The sequence below is a fragment of the Anabrus simplex genome, chromosome 1, assembly GCF_040414725.1.
Source record: "Anabrus simplex isolate iqAnaSimp1 chromosome 1, ASM4041472v1, whole genome shotgun sequence".
Classification (NCBI taxonomy): Eukaryota; Metazoa; Arthropoda; class Insecta; order Orthoptera; family Tettigoniidae; genus Anabrus; species Anabrus simplex.
The window spans coordinates 1,634,272,226-1,634,297,897 of record NC_090265.1 but is presented as its reverse complement, the minus strand read 5'-3'; the positions used below and the strand labels follow the sequence as shown (position 1 = coordinate 1,634,297,897).

General features: G+C 39.4%; 1 protein-coding gene across 1 annotated transcript in view; it reads right to left on the bottom strand.

Annotated features, from left to right (window-relative positions):
• LOC136858624 (uncharacterized) overlaps nt 1-25,672 on the bottom strand; it is a 132,397-nt gene that overhangs the window by 25,756 nt on the left and 80,969 nt on the right. The window contains exons 4-5 of the mRNA XM_067138322.2: nt 4,174-4,384; nt 801-1,063 (exon numbers count right to left, since the gene is read on the bottom strand). Coding sequence (XP_066994423.2) covers nt 801-1,063; nt 4,174-4,384 — 474 coding nt within the window. The remainder of the gene's footprint in view (nt 1-800; nt 1,064-4,173; nt 4,385-25,672) is intronic.

The following is a 25,672-nucleotide window of genomic DNA, read 5'->3' as shown; positions in this document are numbered from 1 at the left end:
GAGGATGACCTCAAATGAGATGGAGGGACTCTGTAGTGGCAAGCACAGAAACAAGAGGTGTAGACAGCAGCACAGTGATGAAAGAAGACTGGCGGAAGGACAGAGAAAAGTGGAGAGCATTGATACATTACCTTTTCCAGAGTGTGTCTAGAAATAGTAATGGATGAAAAAAAAAGTAATTTATATTGAAGTTGATCAATGTAAAATTATAAACAGATGCATGTCCGAATGAGAAAATGGCCCTTTAATTTCAACTTTCTTCATATCACTTGGCAATTTGTGGTGTGTGAGTATTTTTACCACATTATTTATTTATTTATTATATTAAGAAATGGAGAGAGAGAGAGAGAGAGAGAGAGAGAGTATGCTGTGTATGTTTTACAGTAAGAAGATCAGTAAAAAAAGATAATAAACTGCTCATGCTATGAATTGTTTAATGAAAGTTTTATTTACAGTGGCGAGGGAGAAGAAAAGAAGTAGTAAAGATGTAGAGGTGAGGGGCATTGACCACTAGATCAGCAATGTTAAAGATACTCGCATGCCAACTGCCAACAGGTATGAGGGTGTTAAAGATAAATGGCCATTTTCTTGCTAAATAGAAGTCAATGGCACAAACCTATGCAGACAGGTATGTGACTATTTTTGACATAGAATAACCTCCCAAAGTTTGAATGAAATTGGTGTCTCCATAGCTGTGGTATCACCTTGTAAGAACTAAGAAAGCTTGTGTGCTATTACAGGAAAAATATCTATCAATCTCTTCCCCATTTTATGTATTGAAGTAAAGTGTTTGTTCTTACCTGTTCCACAGTAAATGTAGCTGCAGGAATATCTCGCAATCCACCCACCCATCCTTTGCCATTCACCAGTAAGCTCACAGGTTTGTTTGTACCATTGGAGTGATGATGTGCTAAGAACTTCTCAATTCCCAATTCATGACCCCAGTCCAGAATCTGAATGGTATGCTCCGATAGGTCAAAGTCATATAGAGCGGCATGAGGATCTTCAGAGCGGGGCTTGTGAACTATAAGTGCTCCGAACATTCCATCGGCACGCTGGCATCCTGTCGCAACATATACCAAGCATATGAAGTTACGAATAGAGAGACAAGAACATGAGCAAGAAAAACATAATAAGATACAAATTATAGGTCGGTGCAGGAAGAGGGAGCAGCAGAAAGAGGAGACAATGAAATGAAGACACAAAAGGACAAGGACAATTTCCACATCTTCATACTCCGACGTCTTGAAAGAGAGGCGGGCTTTCCCAATTCTTCTATATCCATTCTTCTCAGCCACTGATGAGCTTGTTTCTGTTTGCCAGCTCCATCAGGAGCCTGGGCATCAACACTCACTGAGAGGACAGCTTGATAGATCTTCAGTGTTGATCCAGGAATTGTATGACAAGAAGAATGTTGGATAAAGACAAGAAAAGGGAAGGGATGTAAGAAAAAGGTGAATACAGGTAGTAAAAGACTAAGAACACAGGATAAACTTAAAAGGAGAATTTGCAGACTAACATTCCATAAATTGCAAGACCCTGGAGATAAATGCATAAGGAACTTTGGACTTAAACATTTTCCCTGTATTTGGCATAATCCGTTCCTGTTACATAATATGAAGTTGTAATGTGACTGCTACATAATTGTTAGTATCATAATCATAGTCACGATAACTCAAGTTTCATGTTGAATCCAAACCACTGGAATGTGACATTTTATTTCAAACATCCCACGTGCACTGACTGGGATTCAAACTGTTGCCACATTGGTGAGAACCCAGAGACAATTTCACACCTTCTATTATAGTATTTACATAATACACCACTGAAAGTCACTGTTCAAAATTTAAGTCTGCTTTGTTAATATTATAAAAAGTTATTTTATAAATGTTTCGAGAACCTCTCTTGTTCTCTTCATCAGCAACCAAACATTCCACTAAACAATTTTCAGACTTTTGAGTTATGATTGAAATACAAGAAATGTCATCCATATATATTTCGTATGGCATGAGGATACATTGTTACAATTTGATTATTTACAAATATCTGCATTGCTGCTAAAGCTGAATGTCCAGTTTTGTTATCCAACTCACAGCTTCATCACTGGCCTCGTGGATGTCCTTTATTGTCCCACTGAATCTTCGGAGTGGGCACTCTGTGACGATATGTTGAACGGTCTGTGGCACGTCAGAGCAGTCGCAATAAGTCTTGTTGGTAATCTTCTACTTGTGTTCCAGAAGTTGCACCTGCCATGTTGAGTTCTGATCCGATTAAGTGATGACCAGATTTTTCTGGGTAAGTTGAAACCAGGAGGTTGCATAACTGGATCTGAAATTAGACCTAATCTGTCAGGGTTTGAAGCTGCCCACCCATCGCGCTAGACAGTGTTAGTATGAAATTCATCTTGGGCTAGCCTCTTTCCTAGTAATCAAGAAGGGTTCCTGGATTTCAGCCTGAGATCTTCATGTAAGCAGTCTTGATGCATTGGTAGGAGAGGATTGTCACAGCATTTAAGCCATTCTTTCTTCAGTGCCATTTGTCTTCGGAGATGAGGAGGTGGAATATTTGAAAGAACTGGTAACCAATCCAAAGGTGTGGATTGGATGGTTCCTGATATAGTCCTCATTGTATAAATTTGGGTTTTTAAAATAACCTTACTCTAAATATAATTAAAATACTTGTCAACCAAATAAAATATTTAAAATATTTAAAACCAAAAACAATTTCCATAAATAAGTTATAATTAAAATTTAAGACTTGTCAACTAAATAAAATATTTAAAGTTACATAAAAAATATTTTGTTTCATAAACTAAGCATCTCTTTCTTAAAATACTAACAATGTCCCTAAAAACCAAAGTTTGTGTCGACAATTTAAATATTTATTTCAGATCCCTCTGTTTGAAAACTTCTTCCAAATTACTAATCTCTTTCTGGTCGGGTGTGATGTAGCTTTCAGCATATGACGTAGGCAATATTGATACATTGTTTGGTATAGTAACACAGAGACAAGAATAAGTTAAACACTGGCTCGCGTGTTTCTAGAAAGGTATCCAATCATGAGTCAATGTCAGTCATATGCATTCACAAATTGAGAAGCATACAAGCAGCCTACAGCACGTGCAGTAAGCTAAATCACACCTGACCCGAAAGAGATTAGTCATTCGGAAGAAGTTTTCAAACAGAGGGAGCTGAAACAAAATTTTACATTGGAGATGCAAACTTTGGTTTTTAGTGACATTGTTAGTATTTTAAGAAAGAAATGGTTAGTTTATGACAATTTTTGGTTTTTATGTAACTTTAAATATTTTATTTAGTTGACAAGTCTTGTATTTTAATTATAACTTATTTAGAGTAAGGTCATTTTAAATATTTTAAATATTTTATGTAGATGACATTTCTTGCATTTCAATCATAACACCAGAGGAGGTTAGACATCAAGTCAGAAAATCGTTTGGTAGAATGTTTGGTCACTGATGAAGGGAACAAGAGAGGTTCTTGAAACATGTATGACATTTTATTGAAAATGAAAATGAAAATCGACAGTCTGTTTTCAGTCATTCGACCGGGCCAGGAATGGAATGAATGAAGCCCCCCTCTAGCGGTGAGGGTAGGAATTGTGCCAGTTGCCGAAGCCTGCCGCGCTCCTCTGGGGCAATGATTAATGAATGACAGATGAAATGAAATGATATTGGAGAATGTAGCTGGAATGAAAGATGACAGGAAAAACCGGAGTACCTGGAGAAAAACCTGTCACACCTCCGCTTTGTCCAGCACAAATCTCACATGGGGTGACCAGGATTTGAACTATGGAACCCAGCGGTGCGAGGCCGGTGCACTGCCACCTGAGTTACGGAGGCTACACATTTTATTGATATAGATTAATTTTTTTTTGGTAGTACTGACAAGGCAAACTTACAAGTTTTAACAGTGACTTTCAGTGGTGTGTTAGATTTAAGTCAATATGGACTAAAATCAAACCATAATGGTTAAAATAATAAATTCAAAATAGTATTTGCATGGTAGATTTACTGTACTTTTGTCTGCACTTGTCAGTGTAACTGGTTCTGTTTAATCTCTTTCTCTCTTGTGTTTGTAAGATGCGCAATTCAGATTTTCTTATAGAAGAGAATATATTAATTAAATAGGGAGGAAAAGAGTTTAGGAAACTAACCTGTATGAGAATGCCAGAAGTGAGTCCCAGGATTCTCAGCTTTGAACTGATACTGAAATTTACTCTTGGGAGTAATGGGACACTGTGTTACATACGGGACTCCATCCATATACGGTGTTTCCCTCTGATGTTGTCCGTGCCAGTGAATACTAGTTGTTTCTTCCATCATGTGGTTCTGCACATCCACTATAATAGTATCTCCCTGACAGACCTGTTGAAAAGAACATAATTATTATCTAACTAATGGGGTTTGACTTGTCCAGAACCAGTAAAGAGAAACAGAGACAGAAAAAGACTGTCTGTAAAGTGGTGGCGGTGATTATTGTTTTAAGAGGAAGTAAAACTAGGCAACTATCCTCTATATAACACCAATCAGAGAGAAAGAATGGAAGGGATCTGAAACTTCAAAAAACGAAGGTATCAGCGAACGGAAGACAAAAGCCACGAAGGGCGTGAAAGTGAAAGGACTCCCAAGGCCTTGAAAAGCTAATACTGTCGGGGTCAGAGAGAACAAGAGTTGACCAAGGAAGGTACAACAGAATAGATGAAAGTGAGGAGCCTGACACAAGTAAGTGGAAGCAATGTCAGGACGCAACTAAGGGCCCCGTGGTTGCCAACCCACACTCTGAAGTTCCGAGTCCCTGGGCCCCTATTAGTCATCTCTTTTCAGGCAGGGGATACCATGGGTGTTATTGGATGAACCATGATACTATTTATTTATTTATTTATTTATTTATTTATTTATTTATTCATTCATTCATTCATTCATTCATTCATTTATTCATTTATTTATTAATAACTTGTTCAGTGGCGAAGTTAGGGCTCACGGTCCTCTCTTACACTTAACCACATTGTGTTTACATATAAAATAATTTAAATAGTTAAAGTAAATGAATAGAATGAAAATGAATTTAAATAACAAACTAAATTAATAATAATACAGTATAAGTTTAATTTACGAACAAGAACTTCGGAGATAAGTATGAAAAGATGAGTACCGGTACGCCAAGGATGCATATTATCCGCGCACTTTTTAGTGATAGATATACACCCTAGTGCTGAAGCGGTCGACTTTGGTTATCTTCGAGATTCGTATTGGCAACCTTTGAAACACAAACTAAGAATCGCTTATCATCGCTGTGCGCCATCGGGCGTACACTTTAAGTACTCGTACTGTTGTTGTTTACACAGCAAAGCCAAACCATAGAATTCATGCTAGGAACAAGTTTCGCATCGAGAAATGTTATATAGTATTAAATATTGTGTTTGTGACACAGTTGTTTGCTTAAAATAATAAAGGTTTATAAAATTCATATCGATCGATCATATTATCGATTCAATTCAGATTTCATTTCCATTCAGTTGGCAGTATTGACGGAACCCTTCTTACTTCTCCAACGAGTACAAAAATCTATCACTAAAAAGTGCGCGGATAATACTTTCACTGCTCCTATTCAACCTCTATGCCGATCACATCTTCGAAGAAGCCTTGCATGATACTCAGCTAGGTGTGAAAGTAAAGAGTCATCATAAACAATATTAGATATGCAGATGGCACCCTAATTACATGCAACACCATTGAAGGTCTCCAAGGACTGATCAGCAGAATTCATCTCAGTGGATTAAGAAACGGTCTAAACAACAGTACCACCAAAAACCAAGTTCATGGTACTTAGCAGAAGCAACCATGAAAGTGTTTCCATTTCATTAATATAAAAAAATGAACGAATAAATCAGCTCCATCGCTCTCTATACAGATCAGTGGTCAGTTCACAAACCTTGGAAGTTCCATAACAGACAATCTGGACCCTGGAAAAGAGATCAGATGCCATATTGAGATTTCCAGATCATCTTTCCAAAAGATGAGGCCATTCTTTTGTGATGATAATCGAAACCTCAAACTCAGACAAAAGCTGTTGAGATGTTACGTCTGGTCAACAGTGCTTTATGGAGTAGAGAGCTGCACTGTCAAAGCTTCCTCCATGAACAGATTAGAGGCCTTCAAAATGTGGTTAAATAGGAGAATGTTCAGAATAGCCTGGACAGATTTTGTGACCAATAATGAAGTGTTAAAGAGAGCTAGAGCTGAGCATGAACTGACAAACATTACTGAAGCCAGGAAAAACAAGCTTTTTTAGGCCATGTTCTACAAGGCAGAAAATATCGGCTTCTCCACATCGTATTACAAGGAAAGATAGAAGGCAAGCGAGGAGCTCCAAAACATCAAAGATTGGACTTGCATCAACAACACCGAACAACTCTTCATGTTAGCTAAAGAAAGCGGTGCTTACTCCAGTGTGATCGCCAACGTCTGGGAAACCAGATATGGCACTTGAAGAAGAAGAAGAAGTTAAATTTAAGACTTAAGGAAAACATCAAATAATGAAGATAATCAAAGTTAAGTAATGGGAAATATTGAATATGTTAGTTTAGGTATATTCTCACTATCTCCTTGGCTGAATGGTCAGCATTGAGGCCTTCGGTTTAGAGAGTCCCGCGTTCGATTCCCGGCTGGGTCGGGGATTTTAATGACGTCTGATTAATTCTTCTGCATCGGGGACTGGGTGTTTGTGTTTGTCCCATCACTCTCTTCTTCACATTCAGACAACACACCATACTAACAACCACCACAGGAACACGCAATAGCGATTACATCCCTCCACATAGGGTTGGCGTCAGGAAGGGCATCCGGTCGTAAAACAGGACCAAATCCACATCTGCTACACTCGTGACCCCACGGGTGTGGGAAAAGCGGTAGAAGAATAAGAAGAAGGAGGTATATTCCTACTACCATACACTAAACCTGTGAAAAAAAGCAACCTTCCGATGAATTATTTATCTTGTTAAAATAATTAGCCAGCCCCCTCGTGTAGGGGCAGTGTGTTAGATTCTTACCCAGAGGCCCCAGGTTTTATTCCTAGCCAGTACAAGGAATTTAATTTTGGACTGAGGGCAGGAATGAGCTTCACGCAGCCTAGTTAGACCAACAATTCCGCTCCAATTCTTTTACCAGAAATTCTTGATATGGATCCCCTACCCCCTGAAGCATACTCCAGTTGCGGTCTTACAAGTAGTTTAAAATATGCCGTCTCTTTTATCCACCTGCTTGTTCATTTTAACATCTGCATTACCATGTGCAATGACCTAAATGCTTTTTTGACCACATATCCTTTATGTCTTCCTCAGTGAAATTTACCATCCACTAATGCGGCACTTGAGTCCCAACGAATACCTTCAAAATTCATCTTTACCGCAGCCATTTTGTAATTGCCTACTATCCTGCATGTCTTATTCCAAAAATAACTTCTTGACTCTTTCCAACATTACTTTTCATCCGGAGTCTAGATATGTATTTTGTCCAAATCATCCTGCAATATTTTACAATCGTCTGAACAGTTCACTTTTCTATATAGGCCTACAACTACATTTTCTCCCGTTATGGAACCCTCTATTATTTTCTTCAATAACCCACCATGTCTAAGTATATGGCCTATTAGATGACCCCGTCTTTTTATTTGTGTCATAAAACATTTTCTCTCTCCTGCTCCTCTAAACACCTCTTCATTCGTGACCATTTCTCTCCAACTAATTTTCAGTAATCTCCTATAGCACTAAGCTTCAAATGCAAGTAGTCTCTTTTTTCCCTTTCACCTAATATCAAGTTTCACTTCCATATAAAGGAATACTCTATACATAGGTCTTAAACAGTTGTATCCTCACATTAAGACTTATGGATTTTGCTGTAAATAGGTTCTTCTTCTTATTAAAAGCATTCTTAGCTTGAGCAATCCTACTCAATATCTCACGAGAACTTTTTCCATCACTCGTGACTTGACTTCCTAAGTATGTAAATTCATACACTTCCTGTAAAGTTTCGTTTCTCAATTTTTTTCTCTGTACGTTTTATTTTTCGTCTACCGCATACTAAAATGTTTGTTTTATCTTGATTTATTTTCCTGGTATTTTATTCATCGTATGAAGAATCATTTGTAAATCTTCCTCACTCTTTGCGATTAATGCTATGTCATCGGCAAATAGTAACATGTCATTTTTATTCTTTCAATAATGAACAATATATTTACCGAGCTCGATAGCTGCAGTCGCTTAAGTGCGGCCAGTATCCAGCAATCGGGAGATCGTGGGTTCGAGCCCCACTGTCGGCACCCTGAAGATGGTTTTCCGTGGTTTCCCATTTTCACACCAGGCAAATGCCGGGGCTGTACCTTAATTAAGGCCACGGCCGCTTCCTTCGAATTCCTAGGCCTTTCCTATCCCATCGTCGCCGTAAGACATATCTGTGTCGGTGCGACGTAAAGCAAAAAAAAAAAAAAAAGAAAACAATATATTCGCTTTTTAAAAAGCACTAGCAGTTTCCCGCTGGCTCCGCCCACAATGTATGGTGTTGTTCGTTACTATCCTCACGGATGTATTTGCGAAGTTCCGACTTAATGAAATAAAGCACATGATCTGCTGCGGTAATAGAATGTAATATTATGTCAACAAAACACTTGAAAATACATCACACAAAGAAATTGAATTAAACGTTCCTTGGAACAACACTACGCGCTGAACTGTTGAAAAGTCCTTGAAAGATCTTCGTCATGGAGACAAATGTACTCATAACTTTTCTCAGAATCTAGCAATTTAAATAGTTATTACCTCCACTGAGTGTTTTTAGACCAAAACTAACTGCGTACCTCAATCAGAACGAAAGATTTAATTGCTTCAATGAGAAAAAAAATATGTTGAAGAAATGGGACGTCAAATTGAATGTGCACTCATAACTTTCCTCAGAATCAACCAATTTGAATAGTTAAGAGCTGAAATGAAAGATCTTGATCCACTGAGTGTTTTTAGGTCAAAGCGAACTCCATACCTCAATTAGAGCCAAAGATATGACAGCTTCAAAGAGACAAAAAATTGAAAAAATCAAATAATTTGAGGAAGGCGAAAGTTAAGTGATTTATAGTGCCTGATGACAAATCTGTGCATGAATACCTTTCAGTTAAAAAATGAAGGAAATCAACCGGATAGAATGGCCATACTGACTGACTTTAGTTTTCATCAAATTTTTTAATATATAGATTATCGTAAATAAATAGCCTCGTAAATCCCCTAAGGGCTATAGCCTCCTGCAATGCAGGGACAGTGTTCATCAGGTGATCAGGTTCTGAAGAGCATTATTATATAGGTTATTTCCTAGTTTGTTTCATTGGAACGTATTACTGCATGTGTGGTCTTGTGTGGTCTCACCTCCGAGTAGATGCAATTGTGTCTTTTGAGATCAACAATTCATGAAAACGTATTATTACACTTTTGATAATTGTACAGTTTTTCCCCAGGGAGGGTTGAGATTCCTTCTTTGTGAAAGCGTACCCCTGCACATTTCGTTCTTGCATAACTTCTCCTCAGAATGTTTGCGGAGGTGTCTTTTAAGTTCTTGAGTTTCTCTCTACGTGAATATTCTCCATTACATACTTTACACTTACGTGTCCTCTCTTCACTACGTGTTCTGTGATGACTTATAAGAACACCACTTCATGCGAACGTCTTAATGTATATTTGACACAAATCTTGCTACTTCTCTGACTGATCAGAAGATGGTCTTCATGATTCAGTCTTCATGGAGGCGTACTATTGTACGTTGTATATTTCACCCCTATCCTGAGGACGTACTGTCACATACTTTACACTTGCGCGGCTTCTCTCCGCAGTCTGCACTTTGCACTTTTACTCTTTTATCCCAGAGTAATCAGGAAGGTGACTTTCAGGTGGAAGCGCACTGTTGTATATTGCACCCTTGCACAATTTCTATAATATGTATTTTCATCAACCTACCGCATTACAGGGCTTGAACTAAGTGGATAACACGTATAAGGTTAGTGATCTCTGCACACTATTTTTCCAAATCTTTCCACTCTTGCCTTATCTTTGCTATTCTTATACATTGTTTTCCTCCTCATCTCTCAAACCGGTCTGCCCATCTAGTTCTTGTGTCAATTACAATTGTCCGGTTCCATGGCTAAATGGTTAGCGTGCAGTTCGATTCCCGGCAGGGTCGGGAATTTTAACCATAATTGGTTAATTCCAATGGCACGGGTGATGGGTGTATGTGTCGTCTTCATAATCATTTCATCCTCATCACGACGCGCAGGTCGCCTACGGGAGTCAAATCAATGCATCTGGCGAGCCGAACTTGTCCTCGGACACTCCCGGCACTAAAAGCCATACGCTATTTCATTTTTCAATTACAATTAAGAGTACAATATTATCAATTACGTATCAAATATAGAAGTACGTGTTTCGTCCCTTAATCTGGTGGTGGTGGTGGTGGTGGTGGTGATGGTAATAGTAGTAGTTTGGTTATGCCGACGACTTGGTCTTAGTTGCAGACTGTGTTGAAAACCTGCAATCTAACATCATGAAACTTAAAAATATGTGCATTGAGTATGATATGAAAATGAGTATTTCCAGGACTAAAGTTATGTTAATAGGGAATAGGGGTCAGGTTGGGAATACAAAATTGGAACAGTTAGATAATTTCAAATATTTAGGACGTGTATTCTCCCAGGATGGTAGTATCGTAAGTGAGATTAAATCAAGGTGCGTCAAAGCTAATGCAGAAAGGATAAACGGCATTCTGTTAGAAAAATGTCAGTTTCCGGACGCAACTATCTTTATACCGGTCTGTTTTCGAACTAACTTTGCTCAACGGGAGTGAAAGCTGGGTGGACTCGAGATGGCGCGTTCGACCCTGACTCAGTCCAGTGGTATTTCAAGGTACTCTATTACTTCATACTCAAGTCGGCAGAATTACGGGCACGTGAAAGAACTGCGGGACAAAATTTCGCCACCTCGGCGTTTCCGGAAACCGTAATAGTAAATAGTAGGACGTAAAATTATTATTATTATTATTATTATTATTATTATTATTATTATTATTATTATTATTATTATTATTAGACAGGTTTTGTACACAAAACTGCACGGGTATAAAGAATTAATTTAACAATATTCTCTACCTAAATTGTATTTTTTATGGTAATAAAGATAACGGATGTCCGTTCAGACACTGCCTTGTGTTGTTTTGTTAATGCTGTTAACTGGATTTAGTGCTCTAGTATGTAATTTTATTTTAGTTTTAAAAAGTGAACTTCACGCTGTGTACTTAAATCTATCGCGAAAAGCAATAACTGAATACCGACTAGTGGCGGCGATAAGGACCCCGCACACCCCGCGGGGCGGGGGGCCCATAGGTTGTGACGGGTCCATGACTGTTTCTTAATTTAATAGCTGAAGAGTGATTTTACACATTGATAAAACTACAGCACACAACACAGTATAATTTGTATTACAGAGAGTTATTCCAAACTTAGCCCATCTTAGTGTAGCGCTTCTTACGATGGCTTACGATGGACGATGGTTGAGTTGTAAATTATTTGGTCCTAGGAACGAGATTATTTCTTAATATTGTGACGATCAGGGTGTTTTGGTTACTGTAATTGGAATATGGATTTCTTGTGTGTGTGTGTGTGTGTTCGTACCATATAAGTGTATTATTTTAATTCCTTCAGATTTGAAAACTAAATTATGTAATTATTATTATTATTATTATTATTATTATTATTATTATTATTATTATTATTATTATTATTATTATTATTATTATCGTTGTGTCGTTGTTGTCCATTGTAATAATATACAACCCTGTACTACGAAGTAAACTTGTAACTTTCCTTATCAGGAAACGAGGACCCATTTTCAATTATTGCGGGAGGGTGGGGTGGCGAGATTGTTGGCGCCGCTACTGATGCGACACATAAGTCCACTGCAGTAGGCAAACCGCACGACACAAGAGTAATTTTGTTTGCCTGACTCTTCGGCTGAATATGAATCAGGCAACGACCGGTTTTAGCACCATCGCATCGTAGCGTGTCTTTCCAAACGCGCTATTTAACATAACTTCAAGAGAGAGTCTAGAGTAACCAGACATCCAGTCAGTACCCCTTCAGGGAGCAGATGATCAAGGCCTTTTACCTAAAGAGTGTTTCTTCAGTTACTCCCTGTTATTTCCAGAATCGCTGAAGCTACCCCGGCTCATTTTGGACTTGAGACAAAGCCAGCTTTTAGTTTAACGTGACAATATCGTAATCATAGCCACGGGAACTTCAATTTTACGTGCAAGATATTGGCATAGCTTGTTTTTTCATTTAAAATACCATATGGGTTGGTGGGTATTAGTCTACTTTTTGTATCTCTCTCTCTCCTTAAAATATTTAAGAACTGATTCCAACAGCTGAAATTCCCACGTTCTGTTAAACCACTGTCACGTTCTTCGTCGTTGTCCCGTGCCGACGCTTCGAATACGTTGGAAGTGCTCATTTTCATATATTTACTACACCTATTTTCAACCAACTTGGCAGGTTCGATCCTGGCTCAGCCCGGTGGTATTTGAAGGTGCTCAAACACGTCAGCCTCGTGTTGGTAGATTTACTAGCACGTAAAAGAATTCCTGCGGGACTAAATTCCGGCACCTCCGCGTCTACAAAATCCGTAAAAATAGTTAGTGAGACGTAAAGAAAATAACATTATTAACTTATTTTCAAGGTCTAAGATAATAAATTGTAGGCTTTCAGCAGAGTCTGCCATTAAGACTGTTCTTTATCATGGCGGTCCTGCTCTTTGGCTGGATGGTCAGGGTAGTTATTTACAGTTCAGTAGGCCCCGGGTTCGATTCTCGGACGGGCCTGGGATTTTGAATGCGTCTGGTTAATACCTCTAGCTCGGGGACTGCGTGTCTGTGTTCGTCTTAATACACATCTTCACTTACAAGCAACACTTCACACTAATAATCACCAGACGAACATGCAGAAGTGAACACTTTACATCCAGTCAGGGAAGGCATTCGGCGGTAAAACTGGGCTTAATCAAGGAAAAGGCCACTAGGAAGTTTCTTTATCAACGACCGGACGAGTGGGCCGTGCGGTTAGGGTTGCGCAGCTGTGAGCTTGCATCCGGGAGACAGTGGGTTCGAACCCCACTGTCGGCAGCCCTGAGATGGTTTTCTGTAGTTTCCCATTTTCACACCAGGCAAATGCTGGGGCTGTACCTTAATTAAGGCTACGGCTGCTTCCTTACCATTCCTAGGCCTTTCCTATCCCATCATCGCCATAAGACCTATGTGTGTCGGTGCGACGTAAGGCAAATAGAAAACAAAAAACAACAAAAACAAAAAACCTGCTTTATCAACGCGATCACCCAGTAGTCAGTTTCAGCTGCCGTCAAAACGTCGGTAATTTGTAAATACTGTGCATAATAACAACAACGCGGTCAATGCTCATGGCCACCCAATGCCTGCACTGTTGCTAGGTAACATCGCGTCCCGCATTTTATAGAGGTAATTTCGTGTCGCAAGTTTTCAGATCACCGCTCCCGCCCCCAGCCGAAAGACTTATTTATGTCAAAAGTGAACACTTTGTTTCATCTAATGTGACAGAAATGTTAAAATAGTAGCAAAGTAGCAAAGTCTTTTTCATAGCTCTGAAGTAACACGACTTACTCCGGAGAGGATATTTGTCTCTGGTGAGACCCCAAACTAGAGTATAGTTCCAGTGTATGGGACCCTCACCAGGATTACTTGATTCAGGAATTGGAAAAATTCCAAAGAAAAGCAGCTCGATTTGTTCTGGGTGATTTCCGACAAAAGAGTAGCGTTAAAGTAATGTTGCAAAGTTTGGACTGGGAAAAATTGGGAGAAAGGAGACGAGCTGCTCGACTAAGTGGTATGTTTCGAGCTGTCAGCGGAGAGATGGCGTGGGAGGACATCAGTAGACGAATAAGTTTGAGTGGTGTCTTTAAAAGTAGGGAAGATCACAATATGAAGATAAAGTTGGAATTCAAGAGGACAAATTGGGGCAAATATTCGTTTATAGGAAGGGGAGTTATGGATTGGAATAACTTACCAAGGGAGATGTTCAATAAATTTCCAATTTCTTTGCAAATCGTTTAAGAAAATGCTAGGAAATCAACAGATAGGGAATCTGCCACCTGGGCGACTGCCCTAAATGCAGATCAGTAGTGACTGATTGCTTGCTTGCTTGCTTGATTGATTGATTGATTGATTGATTGATTGATTGACTGCCAGTTTGCATTCTGGATTTAATAAGCGAGTCGGGAAGTTGTGCTATCTAACTTCACTGCCAACGTAACAGAATAAAATATTTCTGTAAGCTTATTTTTTACCTGTTATAAAGTGGCTCAAATAAAAAAATGAACTGAGAATAAGTAGCTCAAATGTATCGTGTCGTTCATAAATGTGGCTGAAATCCGTGGCTCCGATAACTTTAGCGTTATAGTTCTCTTTCTGCTTCACTTTATCCTCCATGCCGAGTCCATTATTCTGCTAGGTAACCTCTTATCGTTTTGTGTCATATCACTTGAAGAGGGAAGATGGTTTATATTCACAACTTGATCCAATGAGTTAATTTCTAACTTAGCCTCCATCTCTTAAAACAAGTACCTACCTTCCATTTAGTTCAAGCCGAAGACTGACGGTAAACTGCCTCCCTAGGTCAAAGAATGACGTAAATTGCTTCCTATTTACGGGAGAAAGCGAACATGCCTCCGTATACAAATATGCTACTGTCAACATGTTTTCTTTCCCATTTGCAGACGTAGGACTGTCAGTAATGGTTCACGTGCATGATTCACACAAATTATTGGTATGATTAAAAATGTGTTTAAAACACTGTACATTGACTTCTTCTTAACAGGCAATTTAAAATAAACAGCCCTTAAAAACTTCAATCAATCAATCAATCAATCAATCAATCAATCAATCAATCAATCAATCAATCAATCAATCAATCAATCAATCAATCAATCAATCAATCAATCAATCAATCAATCAATCAATCAATCAATCAATCAATCAATCAATCAATCAATCAATCAATCAATCAATCAATCAATCAATCAATCAATCAATCAATCAATCAATCAATCAATCAATCAGTCAATCAATCAATCAATCAATCAATCAATCAATCAATCAATCAATCAATCAATCAATCAATCAATCAATCAATCAATCAATCAATCAATACTGATCTGCATTTAGGGCAGTCGCCCAAGTGGCAGATTCTCTATCTGTTGTTTTCCTAGCATTTTCTTAAATGAGCGCAAAGAAATTGGAAATTTATTGAACATCTCCCTTGGTAAGTTATTCCAATCCCTAACTCCCCTTCCTATAAACGAATATTTGCCCCAATTTGTCCTCTTGAATTCCAACTTAATCTTCATATTGTGATCTTCCCTACTTGTAAAGACGCAACTCAAACTTATTCGGCTACTAATGTCATTCCACGCCATCTCTCCGCTGACAGCTCGGAACATACCACTTAGTCGAGCAGCTCGTCTTCTTTCTCCCAAGTCTTCCCAGCCCAAACTTTGCAACATTACTTTAACGCTACTCTTTTGTCGGAAATCACCCAGAACAAATCGAGATGCTTTTCTTAGGATATTTTCCAGTTCTTGAATCAAGTAATCCTGGCGAGGGTTCCATACACTGGAACCATACTCTAGTTGGGGTCTCGCCAGAGACTTATATGCCCTCTCTTTGACATCCTTACTACAATCCATAAATACCCTCATAACCATGTGCAGAGATCTGTACCCTTTATTTACAATCCCATTTTTATGTGATTACCCCAATGAAGATCTTTCCTTATATTAACACCTAGATACTTACAATGATCCCCAAAAGGAACTTTCACCCTATCAACGCAGTAATTAAACCTGAGAGGACTTTTCTTATTTGTGAAACTCACAACCTGACTTTTAACCCCGTTTATCATCATACCATTTCCTGCTGTCCATCTCACAACATTATCGAGGTCATGTTGCAGTTGCTCAAAATCTTGTAACTTATTTATCACTCTATACAGAATAACATCATCCGCAAAAAGCCTTACCTCTGATTCCACTTCTTTACTCATATCATGTTTATATATAAAAGAACATAAAGGTCCAATAATACTGCCTTGAGAAATTCCCCTCTTAATTATTACAAGGCCAGATAAAGCTTCGCCTACTCTAATTCTCTGAGATCTGTTTTCTAGAAATATAGCAACCATTCAGTCACTCTTTTGTCTAGTCCAATTGCACTCATTTTCGCCAGTAGTCTCCCATGATCCACCCTATCAAATGTTTTAGGCAGGTCAATCGCGATGCAGTCAATTTGACCTCCTGAATCCAAGATATCCGCTATATCTTGTTGGATTCCTACAAGTTGAGCTTCAGTGGAATGGCCTTTCCTAAAACCAAACTGTCTTCTATCGAACCAGTTATTGTTCTTACCGGAGTGCAAATATTATTATTATTATTATTATGATTATTATTATTATTATTATTATTATTATTATTATTATTATTATTATTATTATTATTATTATTTTTATTATTTACAATTTGCTTTACGTTGCACCGACACAGATATGCATTACGGCGACGATGGGATAGGAAAGAGCTAGGAGTGGGAAGATGGTGACCGTCCGGCCTTAATTAAGGTACAGCCCCAGCATTTACCTGGTGTGAAAATAGGAAACCACGGAAAACTATCTTCAGGGCTACCGACAGTGGGGTTCGAACCCACTATCTCCCAAATGTAATCCGATAGGTACGTGACCGAAACCACGCGGCCACTTGCTCGTTGTAAGAATTTTATTTTATAAAAATGATTAACTGCGCAAAATAGATTTATTACTTGTGTCCAGGATTCTAAGCGACACATAGGCGCATTCCTTCGTACGAATACTGAAACGTCACCCATCACGACGTTATTTAATACTCTTCCTTGTTATTTGCCTAGCTCAGCTACGAATAATTATTTTCCACTTCTTGCGAACGGTAGACATATTGAAGGCAAGAAACGTATCCACCGAGTCATAAAAAGCTATACATCCTCAAAGAAAACTCTGTGGAAGAAAAGAGCACTATTGATTGATAATAGGAGCGCAAATACGAACTGATTGACACCAAGAAAGCCACTCGGACAATGTCTGAAAAGCGGGCTGATATTTTCCGCTACCTAGAAGTAAGGTGATTTATATGGTAATGACAGTTTGTGTGGAGGGAAGAGCATTCCTCCAGCTCTCCGCTTCTCCCCGCTCTAGTAAACACGTGTGCTCCGAACAGTACTTTTGTTGATGGGGTTTATAATTTTTGTATGTATTTTACACACTCTTTTTTACTCTTCATAGTCTAATCAACGAATTCATTAAAATAAATTTTTAGAGCGAAAGGAACCGCTGTATCACCAGGGACTGACAGAGTTACTAACTAACGTAAATAAGCAGTAGTTCCTGATATGGACGAATGCAATAATATTTTAAAGACATAATATCCTACGAGAAGCACTCAGTGGTGGATTTGAAGTTTCGACATCCTAGATATGGGAGGCAGTTTAACTACATCTCCAATAAACAAGAGGCTAGTTACAATTTACATAGAAGCGAAGAATTTATAGGTTTCGGAAGAACGTATGGATCGCCTACTCATTTGTGCAAAGAGAAGAAGATTATAGATAAATGAGAATAAAACAGTTCATATGGTTTTTCGTAAGGGAGGAAAAGTATCAAGTAGGGATAAGGTTTAATACAAACAAAGAAATCTGCCACTAACATCTGTCAAAAATTTAAACTATTTTGGAGTAATTCTTCAGACGACGGGAATCTCCTTCACAAATCATGTGCGAAACAGACGACTGCTGCACTAATAGCTATGAATGATATACAGCATCTACGTAGGGTGTCCTTGGTCACTGTCATGAAGCTCTTTGTCTACAAATTGATCCCTATTTTAACTTGTGATATAGAACTAATATGGGCTCATTCGACTAAAAGTAATTTGAAGGAAACAGAACAGGTCAAACCTTTCTTCTTAAAGAAAGTGTTGTGGGTCACGAAATTCACTCCATGCAGGCTGACGTAAGAGCTTCGTATCTAAGACTACATTATTGTTAGTGCCATTTAGTGATCCCTATCAGGGACTGTTAACGGAGCTTCAATTGAAAGAATATGGACTGGCTCTTCTAGAACAGAGGCAATGCTCTCATCTCACTGAAAGTGAACTGACTGCAATCTACATCACACTGTGACGCGTTTTGCAATCCATCATTTCCATTTTTGTGAATGCAGAAGGAAAGAATCTCATGTCCCTAATGAAACATTATGTGTACTGTATGTGTGAATTGTGTGCCAAGCCCTGTAGTCGCTATCATGTATCTTATTGTAAGAAAAGACAGATCTCTCACGCAATTCTGCAGTGATTAACTACTTGTGTACATTGTGTAAATTTGTATTATTATTGTATGGCAATTAGCTGCAATAAATATTTATTAATTTACATCGTCCTATTCATGCAATCATACTTTCATGTCTCTTTTCTAGCTTACGAATAATATCACACATTCACCAAGATTTTACTACCGTATAACGAATCTAGTCCGCCTCTGTGGTGTAGTGGTTAGCGTGATTAGCTGCCACCCACGGAGGTCCGGGTTCGATTCCCGGCTCTGCCACGAAATTTGAAAAGTGGTACGAGGGCTGGAACGGGGTCCACTCAGCCTCGTGAGGTCAACTGAATAGAGGTGGGTTCGATTTCCACCTCAGCCATCGTGGAAGTGGTTTTCCGTGGTTTCCCACTTCTCCTCCAGGCAAATGCTGGGATGGTACCTAACTTAAGGCCACGGCCGCTTCCTTCCCTCTTCCTTGTCTATCCCTTCCAATCTTCCCATCCCCCACAAGGCCCCTGTTCAGCATAGCAGGTGAGGCAGCCTGGGCGAGGTACTGCTCCTCCTCCTCCTCAATTGTATCCACCGACCCAAAGTCTGAAGCTCCAGGATACTGCCCTTGAGGCGGTAGAGGTGGGATCCCTCGCTGAGTCCGAGGGAAAAGCCAGCCCTGGACGATAAACAGATTAAGATGAGAATAAGATAACGAATCGACCTGCAAACAGAGTGGGTGTCAGCGATTTTCTTTCCGTTCTTTTCGAGTTTCTTTGCCGTGATCATAGACAGCTGAACCTGATGTGTTGGTGAAAGCTACTGGCGACCTCCAAGGCCTGTAAATCTAAACACTACTGCCCACAAGCGAGCTTGTTCAGCATGCTAATGGACATTGCGAAAGGCACAATGCTACCGCACGACTTTCGTAATTGATTTCAGTCTTCATACTCAAGACTCCCCGTTCTTTACGTAATGTAGCAAAATAGATGGAATCTTTGCGTCAGCAAGTCGCTGTCGGAGATAATTGAAGTTTTGCAACACTAAACACTGCGGTGTTGTTCGATATCATAAATAATGTACTGTATGGAACTTGTTTGTACAGCACCGGGTGAACTGGCTATGTGCTTCGGGTCACGTAGCTGTGAGCTTGTATTCTGGAGATAGTGGGTTAGAACCCCTTTCCCGGGAGTACTGAAGATGTTTTTCTGCGGTTTTACATTTTCACACCAGGCAAATGCTGAAGTTGTTCCTTAATTAAGGCCATAGTTGCTTCCTTCCCAGTCCTAACCCTGTCCTATACCATCGTCACATAAGAAGTTGCAATTCAAGAGGACAAATCGGGGAAAATATTCGTTTATAGGAAGTGGAATTAGAAATTGGAAAAATTCACTAAGGGAGGTGTTCGAAAATTTTCCAACTTCTTTGAAATAATGTAAGGAAAGATTTGGTAAACACTTGATAGGGAATCAGCCAACCGGATGACAGTGGTGGTGATTGACTGACTGACTGACTGACTGACTGACTGACTGACTGACTGACTGACTGACTGACTGATTAACTGATTGATTGATTGTGACATCTTCTACCCATGGGATCTTGAACATTCTTCCTTACATCCAGATTTTAAAGGACTGTAGAAGGTTTATTGATGAAGTCTTTCGTGTCCATCATTCGATACACTAAAGCAGCGCCGATAACACGTAACACTTCTTGACACACCAAAGAGTTTCGAATGGAAGATCACTGATGTGTAAAACGTGAATTTCAGAAACACACTTCTTACAATTCTGGGTTTGATTTCCACATCTGGACTTTGGCATAATTACAAAAGTCCTTAAATATCAGAGACCGGTGACAGTAGATGTATTGGAACGTTAAAGAATGGATATTTCAGGCTCGAATCCAGAGTGAACACATCCTCTGGGTTCTGAGTCGTAGGCTCGATATATACTCACTGTATAGCTCTGTGGGGCATGAGACGTCATCGCTGGCTTCTCAACAAGGTGGTCATAGGATTTTTGAAATGAGAACACGTCACGCCCCAGTGGTTAAGATTTTACTTAAAACAAAAGGTCCCGCGGATGTGATATCGATTGTCGCTATCGGAGTCTGGCATTACTTCTACTTGCTTTTGCCGGGATCCTCACTTCAAAATTTCATTTTTGGCGCCCTTTTTCAGCTCTTATTGTGTTCCATCCTTGATGATATTAAGTTTGCAGGTCTACGCAGACGTCCCTCTGTGGGTGGGGGTGGTAGAATAACACACACGGTAGCCCCTGCCTGTCGTAAGAGGTGACTTAGGCTAACTTGGGAGAGCGGGTTGGTGAACACTGAGTCCTGGCGTTGCTTCAACTTACTTGTGCCAGGCTCCTCACCTTCGTCTATCGTATCCGACTTCCCTTGGTCAACTCTTGTTCACTTTTGACCCCGACGGTATTAGGTCACCAGGCCTAGGCATTCTTTCATTTTCACGCCCCCTGTCATTCTTTGGCCGATGACCAGTTTTAGAAATGTCGGATTCCTTCCATTTTTCCCACTGATGTTAATAGAGTATGATTGCCTAGTTCTACTTCCTCTTAAAGCAATAATCACCAGCACTTCTCTACGGAGACGTTCATTTTCACGCCTTTCGTGGATCTTTGCCGATATATTTTCTTACAACGGCAAAATCTTTCCCTTTTTCTCTTCTGATGTGATTTACGAGGGTATTCCTACTACTACTACCACTACTACTAATAATAAAATGTTTTCATTCCTCCCCTGAAGGGGGAGGCGGGCCTCTTAGATGGTGACGCCGTCTCTCAGGCCGGGAGACTTGTGACGGTGAAGGAGATGCTCGGAGAAGGTGAGGGAGTTTGGCGGCCGTGGCATATACTAGGAACTGTCCCGGCATCCGCCTTAGTGCAGGAGAATGGAAAACCAAGGAAAACCATACTCAGGACAGCCGACGGTTGGGGCGAGCCGTAATGTCCAGCCCTGTTCCGTCTCCCGAATGCAGAGGCGTAGAGCCGCGGTAGAGCCGTGGGCACCCCTCCTCTGCTCGGTTGTCCGGTCAGAGTGCAGAGCTGCTGGACCATGGACCAGCCGTGGCCACTTGAGCGGCGAGACCCACTCTGTATCTACCGACGTACGAGGGTATGGTCATCTAGATGTACTGCGCCCTGGTGGGGGTGTGATAAGCGTCATGCAATTATGATGAATTATGGAGAAATATATATTTCATTTTCAGAATAAGGAATATCTTACTGTACATACAGTAAGAGTAGGCCAGGCCGAGATGGTATGGTGAAACATGCCACAGACTGTTGTCTCCAATAAGATTAAGAAATACAATGAGTGACAGAATTAGAATTCTCAGAAATTGTGACGACGAGGAAAGATAGAGGATAATTTGTTGCCAAAGTTTTCATAGCCCCGGGCAGAATAGGTAGTGGCAACAGCGCAAAGAGCCGGGTGCAGATTTCTCAGAAATGAGGCAGGGTATCTCCATGTACTAGCGGGAGTTGAACGCGGGGTTGGCACTTGAAGAAAAAAAATATGAGCTTTCCCGGTCCCGTGGTTTATGTGGACCAATAGTAAAATTCATCGACCAGTCGCAGGTACGCCAACTTCGTATTGTAAGAAGCACGAGAAACCTGAACTCCACGGATTAAATTTATAAACGTAAGTGAGTTATACATTCGGAATAAGGTGGAATTTATAAGCCTAACCAAGTAATAAAAGTTATTAAAAATCACTAACTGAGGGAGATTGATTGGCGAAATTCTGAGAATTAATGAATGCTATCCGCTGATTGGCTGGAGGCAAAGGACGCCACAGTATAGCGCGAAATCCCAGGCCGGCATACGGCAGCTAAATTCTCAAATATATCCATTACCAGCGAACGATAATAGTTGAGAATTGTATAGAGCCTTTGAGAACATAATTACATCATTGAATCCCATATTTAAGCCACTGGCAAAGGCGCAAATAGTCATATGATGATATCGGGACTGCGCGTCCTAAGATGAACTCCCGTGAACTCGGAAGAGAGGGGATACAAGTATAAATATGAGGTCGTGGACAAGGACTGACAACTACTTCTGACAAAGTGTCGGAGCTGATACCACGCAAGGGGTGCGTAACTTACTTGTGAATATTCCGTGCCGTTACTACGCCAGGGAGCATGTGTATATGTACTCGTGGAGAAGTGTTCGAAGTATTAGAATGTTACGTAGCACAGTAATTTGTGACGTGTAGTGGTTCATATTACAGTCTTGAACAGTCTACTAGCAGGAAGAGTTCCAACATTCAGAACTCGTTAAATTAAAACCTACGAATAGGAGTGTGAGATTCTACAAAATAAATTAGGGAGTACGTGGTGTGAGAACGATCACGAGTGTTTGATGTATTTCACCTAGTAAACAGTCGATTATAAACTGATACCTGGTCAGCTGTGTGAACGCGTGACGGAAATTCAAGTGCGCGCACGGGCCGTTGTAAAGGGGATCCCGAGGTATCCCATGTTCCTAGTTTCCGGGAAAGGAATGAAGAATGTATATCTACATTAAGTGGGCTAGATACAAGGCCGAGAGTGTAAAATTTGTGAGTAGAATTTAGGGTGGAAATTATTCCAGAGTGCAACAGTTATTTTATTTGTTTTTATTCAAAATGTGTAAAGTTGAAAAGGGTCAAGGATTAGTTCTTCAAGCTGGCATGAATACCAGTGGAATGCAGTGCTAAAAACCGGAGGGGCTAGGCTCCTTATCCGGTTTTAGCAGACTAAAAGGGCAGAGATGAGTAACCTTTTGAGATATTTGTAGATTGCTATCGTTAGGGGGAGGAAATCATATTAATTTATCATGTGACTTAATTGTGAAACGAGCCGTTTCCGGCTCATATAAATTCAAAGATAGATAGACAAAGGGACAAATGAATATGTACATCAAGCACTCATCATCATTTTGATTATTAAATAGAGTAGAGTAGGGTTTATTTGTTCATTCAAGTGCTTGAGTTGTTTGATATGATATGGAGCACGTTTCACGTAATGTTAATATTCATTTAGAAGTGCTTCCAAAGTGCTTTTCCGTTATCGGAACCTTTATAGATATTCAGGCATGTTGTTAAGATAATCCAGAGGTAGGGTTGCCAAGTGATATAAATTGTTGTGGGACGGAATGAAGTCCATTGATTTGTTTGTAAATATCGCGAAGTTCGCCAGTGGACAGAATAATAATAATCGGTAGAAGTGTCGGAGTAATAAATTAATATTGGGTAATGTGTAAAGGCGTGTTTAATAATAATCTTTGAGAATAAAGGCACGGGCCTAGTTGGATAGAATGATTGCAAATTAAAGTAATTTAAATGTGGAGATAATATGTGGCATGAATATTTAATTTGGGCATTGAATCCGATTTTAACACTAATTGTTGATTTAACGTTTTTGGACTCCATAATAATCATAAATAATTTTGGTAGAAACGAGATAGACACTTTGATAATATGGTCACGCTATGTTTGAGGCCCAGAGTGATTTGAGCCAAAAGTTGAGATTTGGAGTTTTGTGGGACAGAAATCCGGCCCGAAATGAAAGCGAATTGTACTAATGTTGATGAAGAAATAGATGGATCTTAAGGCCTACATAGAGGTTGTATTTCTATACCGGTGATATGAGTGGCAGAAGAGAGTCCACACACCGAGGGTTAATTACTGAAAATGTTTTGAAGAGTTCCGATGGATAAATGGACTTCAAAATGGAAAAGGAAGGAATAATTTAACACTTGCAGAGATTGGAGGTATTTGCCCAACTGCGAGGTGTTATGGGATTTGAGAATTGTCTTAGGAGCATATGGTCTCCATGAATTAACGACAGTACGAAAATAAGGTTGCGGGTTCGAACACTATTATGTCCCGACCGATGCGAATTCGGATCTTGGTGATTTCTGTTTTAGAGAGAATGTATGTGACTAAATTATAAAGATTGGGCATAAACATAAAAATTCTCGAAATAATAATAATAATAATAATAATAATATTATTATTTGAAGAATCAGAAGAATTTTTTATTTTTATTTATGAACACAATAATGATGTTGGGAGTTGAAATGAAAAATTTGAAAGTTTCAAACCACTTTAATAATAATAATATTTGAAGTAAAAAAAAGAAGCTATTTTTTTAGATGAGAATAATAAGAGCGAGAAGTTGAAGTATTATAGCGAGGATGATTACGGGTTACGATAATCACGATCTCCCCTATTAATAATAATGTTGATAATAATAATAATAATATTTTTTATTATTTTTATTTTATTTTATTATTTCGGATGCTGATGATGAATGATCCTAGGGAAGTCAGCTGGCGAATTAACGTAATAATGTCAAGTTGTTGTGAATAATAAGTTAAGTTAATAGTTGTAAAATGAAGGCAAATCCCTACATCTGGACCATTAGGTTAGAGTCGCTTTGTTGTTTCCTTCAACTAACGATTAGCATACCTTGGTTAGGAACCCGGGGAGAGTTTGTAGTTTCCCGGGTTGGTCTCATCTCAATCAAAGTGGAGGCGATAACATGGTCCATGTGATCGCGCCCACTTAGCCAACAGGTAATTGGTCCACGACCAAATATGGTCATGGTGTAAACGAAGGTAAATTTGATACCTTCAGATATCAATGGTTCTACTACCCCAATGGAAGCGTGGTCAAAAGTGATAAATATTATGTAATCATTTTTCAGGAATAATTTGCCAAATTACCGGCAAATCAAGGGTCAACAGATTTTGTTGTGTGTAAAAATTATTTTGTTTACTTAAATAAAATGCTCCTTTAGCATTTGCAAGGAAACAGTTCCAGGTTCTTGTTCTTGTAGAATAGTAAACCCTTGGTGACCGTTTAAATATCCGTCCCCATTCCTAGGACGGAGCCTTCATAAGTTCCCTTTGATCTGAATATATATATAATTTGTATGTTTGATGATGAGCCCTAAAGTTAAATATTAGAGTGTCCCGTTCAACCCTGTAGTACTGATTGGATGCGCCCTTACATTTAGTTTGAGATCTTATATCTCAAAATATAATTTTTTTTATTGTTTATTAGTTGCGATAGATTCGGACCGTAACACTCCCTGAGATAAATGCTGGTTGGGACTCAGGCTATGAGCGGGTACAGTACTTACCCTTAAAACAGTAATCACCAGCGAGTGTTAATGTGTCTTATACTGTACCTCAGGAGGAAAAT